This window comes from Anabrus simplex, chromosome 7 (genome assembly GCF_040414725.1).
Source record: "Anabrus simplex isolate iqAnaSimp1 chromosome 7, ASM4041472v1, whole genome shotgun sequence".
Lineage (NCBI taxonomy): Eukaryota > Metazoa > Arthropoda > Insecta > Orthoptera > Tettigoniidae > Anabrus > Anabrus simplex.
Genome location: NC_090271.1, coordinates 234,329,266 through 234,341,556, shown reverse-complemented (window position 1 = coordinate 234,341,556; position 12,291 = coordinate 234,329,266). Strand labels below are relative to the sequence as shown.

The 12,291-nt window shown below is 42.3% G+C and overlaps 1 protein-coding gene across 1 annotated transcript in view; it reads right to left on the bottom strand.

Moving 5' to 3' along the window:
- The window catches only part of LOC136877511 (luciferin sulfotransferase), a 243,989-nt gene that overhangs the window by 20,871 nt on the left and 210,827 nt on the right, over positions 1–12,291 (bottom strand). Inside the window, exon 2 of the mRNA XM_067151620.2 lies at positions 5,767–5,963. Coding sequence (XP_067007721.2) covers positions 5,767–5,884 — 118 coding nt within the window. The 5' untranslated portion in view covers positions 5,885–5,963. The remainder of the gene's footprint in view (positions 1–5,766; positions 5,964–12,291) is intronic.

Genomic DNA, 12,291 nt, shown 5'->3' with positions numbered 1-12,291 from the left:
TGCTAACCTATCTCTATGGAGTGCTGGCGACTCGTAACACTATTCTTTCGGAACAGGATGTTGCTAGACCTATCTCTCTGGAGTGTTGGCGACGCGGAACACTGTTCTTTCGGAACAGGATGTTGCTAACCTATCTCTATGGAGTGCTGGCAACGCGGAACACTGTTCTTTCGGAACAGGATGTTGCTAACCTATCTCTATGGAGTGTTGACGACACGGTACGCTGTTCTTTCGGAACAGGATGTTGCTAACCTATCTCTATGGAGTGTTGACGACACGGAACACTGTTCTTTCGGAACAGGATGTTGCTAGACCTATCTCTCTGGAGTGTTGGCGACGCGGAACACTGTTCTTTCGGAACAGGATGTTGCTAACCTATCTCTATGGAGTGCTGGCAACGCGGAACACTGTTCTTTCGGAACAGGATGTTGCTAACCTATCTCTATGGAGTGTTGACGACACGGTACGCTGTTCTTTCGGAACAGGATGTTGCTAACCTATCTCTATGGAGTGTTGACGACACGGTACACTGTTCTTTCGGAACAGGGTGTTGCTAGACCTATATCTCTGGAGTGTTGGCGACGCGGAACACTGTTCTTTCGGAACAGGATGTTGCTAACCTATCTCTATGGAGTGCTGGCAACGCGGAACACTGTTCTTTCGGAACAGGATGTTGCTACACCTATCTCTCTGGAGTGCTGGCGACACGGAACACTGTTCTTTCGGAACAGGATGTTGCTAGACCTACCTCTCTGGAGTGTTGACGACACGGTACGCTGTTCTTTCGGAACAGGATGTTGCTAGACCTATCTCTCTGGAGTGCTGGCAACGCGGAACACTGTTCTTTCGGAACAGGATGTTGCTAACCTATCTCTATGGAGTGTTGACGACACGGTACGCTGTTCTTTCGGAACAGGATGTTGCTAACCTATCTCTATGGAGTGCTGGCGACACGGAACACTGTTCTTTCGGAACAGGATGTTGCTAACCTATCTCTATGGAGTGCTGGCGACACGGTACGCTGTTCTTTTGGAACAGGATGTTGCTAGACCTATCTCTATGGAGTGTTGACGACACGGAACACTGCTCTTTCGGAACAGGATGTTGCTAACCTATCTCTATGGAGTGTTGACGACACGGAACACTGTTCTTTCGGAACAGGATGTTGCTAACCTATCTCTATGGAGTGTTGACGACACGGAACACTGTTCTTTCGGAACAGGATGTTGCTAGACCTATCTCTCTGGAGTGCTGGCGACACGGAACATTCTTCTTTCGGAACAGGATGTTGCTAGACCTATCTCTCTGGAGTGTTGGCGACACGGGACGCTGTTCTTTTGGAACAGGACGTTGCTAGACCAATCCCGCTGGAATGCAGGCTATACGGAACACTGTTCTTTCGGAACAGGATGTCCCGGCATGCTCTTCATTTAAAGATCAGTTCCGAGTCCGGAACGGTTCCAAAATAACTGTTGTGTTACTTTTTTGCCCATCTCTAGTTGTGGACATGTTGAGTTTTGGAACGAACCGACTCAATTGGAACTGCGATTCTGAACGTACGGATGCAAAATCGACATGTTTAATGTGCATTCAGAGAGTTGCTTTGTTTAAAGTGGCATTTCAACGGAAAACATTCACGATCAACGATATCCACTCGCAGAGATACAAGAAATTGAACTGTTAAACAGTTGGAAGCCTCATCAAGAACCGGTGAAGAATGCATGAGACGAGTTACCACAGAACAAGAGAAGGCGACATAGGCGTCTTTAAAATTACCCTGGATTTTAGGTAGCGCAAAAAATGCATTTGCCGTGCGGACGACATATCGGACACAATGCGCCATTATGTCCAAATGGGAAAACTTGTTATCGGTGTGAACACATGTTGGGAGATAAGAGTGGCCTGGCAGAGCATATGAGGGATCAAAATAGCGACGATGCGTTTTGCTACTGCGTAATTCACAAAACGGCATCATGCAATAGGTTGCCTGCTGTTACGAGAACAGTCAGTCGCAGCCTATGGTTATGTTTTTACGTGAGAGGTCAAGAATGACTCACAGAGTTTTCAGAATCGGCATTGAGGAATTCAGATCTTTTGCTGACCAGATTCTTTAAAATAAAAGACGAAATCAGAAATTTTCTCGATGGGTGGCGTTAAAGACACCAGAGACGCCAGTTCATCAAGTTCCTCGATGGCGATGACGATGACGAAGATTCTTGAGTTACTTTTTAACCACTTCTTTCCAGGGAGCAAGGAAATAGGTACATGAACCGCATGATTCTGTAAGGCTCTTTCGACCTAAGTTTGATCTCTTTATTCAAGACTTGAAGGAGAAAAGAATGAATAATCCCAAACAAAGGTTTGTTGCGAAAATTATTAAATTTTTTTGTACCAACCGAAGAAAGAATATGATGGACGGTTCATGCAGCTCTGAAAATTGTAAGACACTTTTCAGGCTGTGAAAAACCATTTTCTTCGATCCTCGAAGATGATGGTACATCAAAGCAGCTGATTTGTGAACGTTGACAGCTCTCTCCTGATGAGATTCATAATCTAACCTACATAAGATTTTGAAATAAGTGCTGATAATGTTTTCCACCATTATTTTGGTGAAAAACAATTTCAGATCCAGATTAACTAACGAATACTGGATGGAACTCCGCACACAACCAGACATGCTACTTCTCGGACTGGTGAGATTGGGTGGGTGACTGAACTTCCAGTAAAATACAATTGACTTAAATTGCGTTACTTTGTGAATGAATTCCATGTCAACATTCCACTAGATGGAATTTGTAAGAATGTGTGGAAGTACAGAGCTAAGTGATAGTAACTATAGTGTTACGAATAAGACTCCATCTGTTCTATTACTCTATTTGACTTTAGGATCACCCAATAAATGCACACACACAATTCTAATCAGCTATGAATGGTTTGTTTACAAGTCTCTCTTCCTTTTGGCACAGCAGGCGCTCCGGCCCGTTGCTACTACCTGGGGACAGTTAATCCTTACTTTCACTTCCCCAAGTCAAGTCATCTCGTGCAGCAGCTGCGTGTAGCCCACTGGATCTAAACACAGGGCTGCGGGCCACTCGACGCATGACGACTGTTCATTGGTTCGACTCCACAGACAGTCCAGTAATTCACACGCTCACATGCAGTGAACAACTACCTTTGCCAACTCCAGATTCTCTCTAGATATAGAATAGGGACTCCCTAATATTATATTTCTGTTTTTTTTTACCTTGCGTATTCAACTGTAATGCTAACACTAGCGTTATCGCCTTGTAAATCTGATCCTGACAGCCCCTCTGTGGTTTAAAAGCACACTGATTTTCGTCCAACTTCATCTCAACCACTGATCGTACTCTCCTTTCTAAAATGCCAGTGAACACCTCGTATGTTATAATGATCAATGAATTACCTCGATAGTTGTTTGGAATCCTTCCTGTTCCCTTGCTATATTTCGCCATTTCAGATCTAATTCCATGTCCTGCTGCTTTATGACAATGTGTTTTATTTACAATCCTTTCCACTTCCTCGAGCTTAGTGTTAGTGTCTTATGAACTCCATTGTTTGCGACTTCCTTTTACAACACAGTGAGAAGATTTTCAAAACCTTCCATCCATCAGTCCAATGATTGCATGAGGTCTACATTGAGTTTACTTCATTTATCCAATACAATATTTATTTTATTTTTTCTTGATGCTTTATCACTGTCCAGAAATTTGTCTCTACCGTTTGACAAAGCCTTTCCTGGTTATTACCGAAATCTTCCTATGGCTTCTTCTTGGATTCTGCAGTATTATGATTTGTTTCGCTCTGTTTCTTTTATATACGTACAATTGCCTGTCGGCTAGAGTTCATGTTTGGAGCCTCCTTTTTACGTCTACGAGCTGCCCTGACTTCATCATTCCACCAAGATATTCACTTTTTCCCATCTTTACACACAGTTCTTCCTAGGCAATCTCTTACCGTTTGTACTACAGCATCCATCCCTGTATACCACTCATTTTCTTTCTACATCCTAAACCTGCTGACGTTCTAATCTTTGAACTTTTCACTAACTATCAATGCACTTCTCTCTTTTCCTCGTCTTGCAAATTCTCTACCCTTAATCTTCAGCAGATAGACGTCACTTCCTGCAGCTACTACTGCTGCTATTAAAACGTTTTCATTCCTCCCCTGAAGGGAGAGGGGGGCCACTTAGACGGGGACACCGTCTCTCAGGCCGGGATATTTGTTACCGGTACGGTGAAAGAGATACTCGGGAAAGGTGAGAGGGTTGGCGGCCGTGGCCTATACTAGGAACTGCCCCGGCATACGCCTTACTGCAGGACCTGCTCGGTTGGCCGGTCGGAGTGCAGAGCTGTTGGACCACGGACCAGCCGAGGCCACTTGAGGACCGAGACCCACTCTGCATCCACCGACCTCACTTCCTCAGTTTTAGGCCTTCTGATGCCAAATTCATTGCAGATCACATAGCAGGGTGTATAATCGAAATATCCCCTAAATAGCCGTACATTCCTAATAGATGTTCCGTATTGAAAGTCAGTTATGTTATCATCTATTATGGATTATGCCTGAATAATGAATTCGCAACTGCTAATTCGATACTATTTCAGACGCATTCTCTTTGCTGTCTCAGTTAGTTTTTTTTTCACAAACCCCATTAATATTGATAGCTCGCCATCGAATTCCATCTTGATCGTTAAGTTGTTTCCAAGGAGTCAAATGGAAATGAGACTCCTTCACTCCTGTAGGTCCGATCTCTCGTCTAACGGGTTAGGGAATACCGTTGAGTTGAAAGAGAGCTGTGGTTCACGTCACTACAGTAATCTTCTTCCCGATCTCCGTTCCTCGGGTCGGCACAATTTTTACGGCTGGATGACTCCAACCGTATGGTGGGGACGAAGGTTGTAGTGTGATGCCGCCGAGCTTGAGGAATTAACCAGAGAAAGTTAAAATCCCCGACCTGGCCGGGAATCAAACCCGGAGCCCAGCACGCTGAATATTCAGCCAAGGAGCCGGAGGAATAATGTAATAACGAAAATATCTGCGATGAATACATTGTTTTAAACATTTACTGCTATCTCCCTAAAATGCCTTTGCTGGCGGGACCTAGGATAGCTAGCAGATCAAAAGTGATTGATCTAAAAGTCATGCCTCCATCATTAGTTGTTCGCTGCTTGTTGTCAGCTTTGATTTGCATTAACTTCCTGCCTTCTTGTGAAGGAACTTTATCAGTAGCATTGTAAACACTGGTATAGGCTAGAGCAATTTTGTTACTTTCATTGATCTGTCTCAGTCTTATCCTTTGCTTTGACAAAATGAAAGTGACTGAGGTATGAGTGATGCTAGAAATGCCAATCCCTGCTATGAATGGTGTGAAAATGTTGCTCATGGGGTCGGTTGATGCATGCATTTTAGTGGTTTTGGGAGACTTATATGTAATAGCAACTTCCGGCTCAATGAGGAAAGCAACGGGAAACTACTTCACTCCTCATTTCCGGCGGAGCTGTTGAGGATCCAGCCAGCCTTCGGGCAGATGACTAAACATACATTGCCTACGTCTCTGGAAACACAGTTGTAACTTATAAGAAGCTTCTATACCGAACGAGGTAAGAGAATACATTCTTCACGAATTTAGGCGTGTATCCGACATGATGGTGGTTGTTATGATTGTTCGTAGAAGATGTGAAGGCGTCCCCCTCCCACCCTAATGTAATTAGCTTAATTAGCTTCTCCTACTAAAAGCAATCTTACCAGTACGGGGATAGGAGACTAGCACAACGTCATCTTTACGGATTTCCATATCGAGAATGAGTTCGCCGATGCGGCGGTAATCGTGGGGCAGAAGAACTCGTCCGGGATTCACTTCCATCAGGCAGTCCTTTACCCCGAACAGGTCATCAAGCTTCTGTGCCACCTCCCCCTCCAGCTGAGTGTACGTGATACGTGGTCTGGAACAGAGTTATTAGAGCAATATACATTATAGCAATTTTTGTATGTAGTAATAATAATAATAATAATAATAATAATAATAATAATAATAATAATAATATGCTAAATTAGTTTCTTCGCTAGATTTCTATTTATCGTGAACATTTTACAAGACGAGGATGAATACTTTATACCTAACAAATTTCAGTGTCAAGTTGGAAATTGGAGCGGGTGTGCATCTTCAAATATCTGTTCTTCCTATTTGAAAAAATGGTGAGAAAAACAGAATTAATGTGTACGCAAATTAAGTTCGCGGATGAACAGTAAATTGAGTTAGCAACTTGCATCCTTCGTTTTTAAGACTGAATTTGTTAACTAGGAGTGAATGCAGGGTGGATTCCAAATATTTAATTCGTACACTGTGACCTTTGCTTTGAGAGAACAATGGCCGAAGAGTATTCGCTACGAAAAGGTGAAAACTGCAATGGCTCCGAGTGGTGCACTCCACCAGATCCGTACTACTTAGGTCCAGCGTGGAGCTTCGTTTGGATGGGGAGAATACATTCTTGAAGACAGAACAGAGTGGTTTTCCATTCTCCTCTACTCTTGTTTCAGGGTCCTTCAAGGCACGGCTAGAATATTCAGTCACACAGCGAACACCTTAAGACATGCCCCTTAACCTTCCTCATGCCTTAATACCCATGTTTGAAATATGCCAGAATTGGTGGAGATGTTACATTCTATTGGCTCGAAGATGTCCATGTTCTTTACCCTCTGCAGTCATATTGAACAATGGTATGACCATGGTTGTTGACAGTGTCGTTTGGTCCTCCAACGAAGTGAAAGACTCCCGGCTCTTTGAGGAGTCAGTGTATGAGCGAAATGAAGTGAAGGTCGCGAAAATGAAAAACTCTGAACTTAAGAGAACAAGAGCTGATTAGGAGAGATCTTATGTGGAAGACGAAAGGCTGGCGTCAGTGGAAACGAGGCCAGGCTCACCTTACAAGTTGAGATCCCCTGGGGGTTTTACCCTTTTAGTAGCCTCTACGAAGGACAGGGATCACTTAGACTTGGAGAGCTAGTGTACCCAGTTTCCAGCACATTCGTCAGAGTGGCAAGGTTGCCTCCAACATGCCTCAGGGCGAGGCCACATTTCAGATGTCTTCCGATGGACACCACCTTCACTTTCATCTTGGAGCTAGCAGCTGGACCTTTCAACGAACGATTTCTCTGATAATCGTAGATAACTATGTTTCTTTAATGTCCCTGTGATTCGTAAAACTGAACATCCCGTCGATGTGATCACGATCAACAGTTTGGCTTTGTGCACAGGAGACAGACGTATTTGGGAACATGTGACGGGTAACGATTTGAAATTCCGTTCGAATCCCGAGAGTGGTCACATTTTCAGGTCATTCATTCTTTAAAAACACGATGGTGTTTGTATTCATTAACAATGTTGCCAACTGTAAAACAGTGCAATACTAATTGTTGTGATTGCTGTTGAATGTATTGAAGATAACTGGAGTGGCTCAACTAAGTTTACGTAGGTACATGGGAATCCCAGAACTGTCGAGAGTAATCGGAACTTAGAAACGTCCCATGCTCGATCCTGTTTATGTTATCAACTGGAATGGAGGAGATTCTTCCGATAAATTCTGGCGTCAGCAATTCTTTCTTAAGATCTCGTATCATTTGATTTACCATCTATCATTACGTTTTGGATTATGTTTGTTTTTCTCCATGGTCAAGCCATCAATATTGTGACAAACATAGCTACAGTTACTGTACGTGGGGTGCTCTCTTACAAGTATAACTTCAGAATGTCTGTAACTTGACCACAGGACATATGTTTCGTGTTGTTTGGGATGTACTTCCCTCAATCGTGGGAACGTTGTATATAATATATCTTCAAGAGGGTAATACCATTCATCGTATTTGGTTATATAGAACCAGTTTATTGATGAGTTAGTGGAAAGGAACAGCGGTCAGTGTAATATGACTGTAGACCACATTTCCACCTCCCCGTGCGGTGAAAATGTCTGAGACACAAAAGATTAGAAATTGTATTTCAAACAAGACTTTCAAGGCGGAAGGTTTAAATATCGCAGGAATAGAACAGCTTTTGGGTGGTTCCGGGTGTGTTTGAAGAGTTTCGTACAGACGTGCATTTGGGGTCAGCAGTTGGATTGGCACGCCACCTCCAAGACTGCTTAACAATGGCAGTTTAACAGCGAGGTCCCGTCATGTTAGCAAGTAGGGATCGCTAACCTGCTAAAGGGGAAGTGAATTCTCCGTTTTCAAAAAATATGCTCTCCCCATGGAGATGCAGATCGTTATACTGTATTTATGCAAATCTCACTGCAGAAACGTTGTGCGGGTAGAAGGCACTTGCACCTTGGTTACATACATACATTTTTTTCCTGTGGTTTTTTTTTTTTTTTTTTTTTTTTTTTTTTTTTTTTTTTTTTTTGCTAATTGCTTTACGTCGCACCGACACAGATAGGTCTTATGGCGACGAAAATACATACGTTTGCATTCTAACCTGTTAGTGTCTAAAAAAACCGTTCCCTAGTTGATGGACATGGGTCCAGAAACGTTGAATTTCCATGTTAGAACATCTTTTCTACAACGTTGAATTTCCATGTTAGAACTCCTTTTCTACAACGTTGAATTTCCATGTTAGAACTAGTTGCAGAGAGAGCAAACTCTTGGAGGGGCGTGCCAATTCAACTGATGAGCCAAATGGCAGGTCTGGCTGCAAACGTAGAAGATCTAACCACGCAAAAGCTGGTTTTATTCCTGTGGTTTCGAGAAACTGTATGTTCTCTAAGATGAGGATTAGCCCTCTACGGCATAAGTCCAATGGCCAAATTGTATTGTTCTTTTTTAGCGATTTTGGTTGGACATTTACGAGTGCGTGAGCCTTTTGCAGAAACAGAATGTTTGTCTTTACACTGCATATGTGCAAACAAATGAAATTTAAAATATTAACGTCCTTGAAATGGCTGAAACGCTTCGCTAAATAAGACTAATATAATTGTTTTCCTCCTCAAATGAAGAAATATTTACTTTTTTGTTTTGGAAACGTGTTGATAAACTTCTGGGAAGTTTAAAAGACAACATAATGTACTGTATTTAGATTGATACGTAGATGTGTGTTGTGTACGACGACGGCTATAGCATCTGATGTGATTTTATTACCATTTCATTTAAATGGCATCACCTGGAGAAGGTTCTCAACCAGATGTTACAAGAATTCAAAGTCGGGCTGTTGGAGAGACGACTCCAGCAGAGCCTCCCCGATGTTAACAATACTGAAGTTGTAAACTGTCAAATATTCAGTACTCTGCGTTCTTTTGCAGAGTACATTGTTGTATATCACCGTACAAATAGCAATACCGTACAATACCAACAAATGGCAAATAAGTTAATATGGGAAGGACAGCTAAATCAGAAAGTGATGGAACCAAATAGAGGGAAGAATGTTCTGGACGTTGTGCTGGTAAAACCAGATGAGCTCTAAGAGAAACCCAAGTAGTGATCACGAAGCTGTTTTTGTCGTAGTTAAAAATAAATGTGATAGAAGGGAAGGTTTTAAAAGTATAACTATGAAGGAGTACCACGTGGCTGATAAAACAGGCATGAGGAAGGTTTTAAATAACTATGATCGGTAGAAAACGGTAAATAAGAATGTAAACAGACTGTAGGATGGGTTTAAAGCACCTTCAAATGTGGTAAGGAATGGTAAAGATCCACTGTACTATGAGAGAGAAGTAAAGTGACTAACAAGTAGGTGCAGGTTGCAAAGAAATAGAGTTAGGAAAATGGCTGTGGAAGTAGGGAGAAATTGAAGGAACTTACTACGAAACTGAATGTAGCAAAGAAGTCAGCTAAGGATAACATGATGGCAGGCATAATTGGCAATGTCCGACTCGTTGGCTGAACGGTCAGCGTACTGGCCTTCGGTTCATAGGGTCCCGGGTTCGATTCCCGGCCGGGTCGGGGATTTTAACCTTAATTGGTTAATTCTAATGGCACGGGGGCTGGGTGTATGTGTTGCCTTCATAATCATTTCATCCTCATCACGAAGCGCAGGTCGCCTACAGGAGTCAAATAGAAAGACCTGCGCCTGGCGAGCCGAACCCGTCCTGGGATATCCCGGCACTAAAAGCCATACGACATTACATCACATTACATTACATTGGCAATCATACAAATTTAGTGAAAAATGGAAGGGTATGTACTGTATAGGTACTTTAAGGGCTGCAAGAAGGACATTCCAGGAATCATGAATGAACAAGGGGTGTGTATATGCGAGGATCTTCACAAGGCAGAAGTATTCAGTCAGCAGTACGTAAAGATTGTTGGTTACAAGGGTAACGTCCAGGTAGAGGAGGTGACTAATAATAAAGAAGTATTTACCTATGATAACAACGATATTTGCAATTAGATACAAAAGTTGAAAACTAGAAAATCAGCTGGAATTGATACGATTTCAGGGGATATACTAAAGACAATGGGTTGGGATATAGCGCCATATCTGAAGTACTTATTTGATTATTGTTTGCATGAAGGAGCTATACCAAATCAATGGAGAGTTGCTATAGCAGCCGCTGTGTATAAAGGAAAGGGTGATAGACATAAAGCTGAAAATTACAGGCCAGTCAGCTTGACATGCATTGCATATAAGCTTCGGGAAAGCATTATTTCTGTTTATAATAGACATGTTTGCGAAATTAATCACTGGTTCTATAGAAGACAGTTCGGGTGTAGGAAGGGTTATTCCACTGAAGCTCAACTTGTAGGATTCCAGCAAGATATAGCAGATATCCTGGGTTCAGGAGGTCAAATGGGCTGTATCGCGATTGACCTATCTAAGGCATTTAATTAGGTAGATCATGGGGGCTACTGGCAAAAATGAGTGTAATTGGACTAGACAAAAGGGTGACTGAATGGATGGCTAGAAAATAGAACTCAAAGAATTAGAGAAGGCGAAACATTATCTGATCTTGTAATCATTAAGAGGGGAATTCCTCAAGGCAGTATTTTTTTTTTTTTTTGCTAGGGGCTTTACGTCGCACCGACACAGATAGGTCTTATGGCGACGATGGGATAGGAAAGGCCTAGGAGTTGGAAGGAAGCGGCCGTGGCCTTAATTAAGGTACAGCCCCAGCATTTGCCTGGTGTGAAAATGGGAAACCACGGAAAACCATTTTCAGGGCTGCCGATAGTGGGATTCGAACCTACTATCTCCCGGATGCAAGCTCACAGCCGCGCGCCTCTACGCGCACGGCCAACTCGCCCGGTGGCAGTATTATTGGACATTTATGTTTTCGTATATATATGTATAAAAATTATATGAGTAAAGAGCTAGAATCAGAGATAAGTCTTTTTGCGGTTGATGTTATTTTGCATTGAGTAATAAATAGTTACAAGATTGTGAGCAACGGCCAAATGACCTCGATAATGTTGTGAGATGAACAGTAGGCAATGGTATGATGATAAACGGGGTTAAAAGTCAGATTGTGAGTTTCACAAATAGGAAAAGTCCTCTCAGTAGTAATTACTGCGGTGATAGGGTGAAAGTTTCTAATGGTGATCATTGTAGGTACATATGTGTTAATGTAAGGAAAGATAGGGGTAATCACATTAAAATGGGATTGTGAATAAAGGGTACAGACTTCTGCACATGGTTATGAGGGAATTTAGGGTTTGTAGTAAGGATGTAAAGAAGAGGGCATGGAAGTCTCTGGTAAGAGCCCAACTAGTGTATGGTCCCAGTGTATGGGAACTTCACCAGGATTACTTGATTCAAGAACCGGAAAAAATCCCAATAAAAACAGCTCGATTTTTTCTGAGTGATTTCCGACAAAAGAGTAGCGTTACAAAAATGTTGCGAAGTTTGGGCTGGGAAGGCTTGGGAGAAAGGAGACGAGCTGCTTGAGGAAGTAGTATGTCCCGAGCTGCCAGTGGAGAGATGGCGTGGAATGGCATGAATAGACGAATAAGTTTGAGTGTTGTTTTTAAAAGTAAGATAGAACACAATATGAAGATAAAGCTGGAATTCAACAGAAAAATTGGGGAAAATATTCATTTATATGTAGGGTAGTTAGGGATTGGAATCATTTACCGAGGGAGATGTTCAATAAATTTCCAGTTGCTTTGAATTCATTTAAGAAAAGGCTAGGAAAGCAACAGATAGGGAATCTGCCACCTGGGCAACTGCCCTACATGCAGATCAGTAGTGATTAATCTTGATTGTACAATATTAATGAAGGCTATTGCACTTAATGTTTAACGTCACATAAACGAGGGCCGATGACCTGCATGTTAGGCACCTTAAAG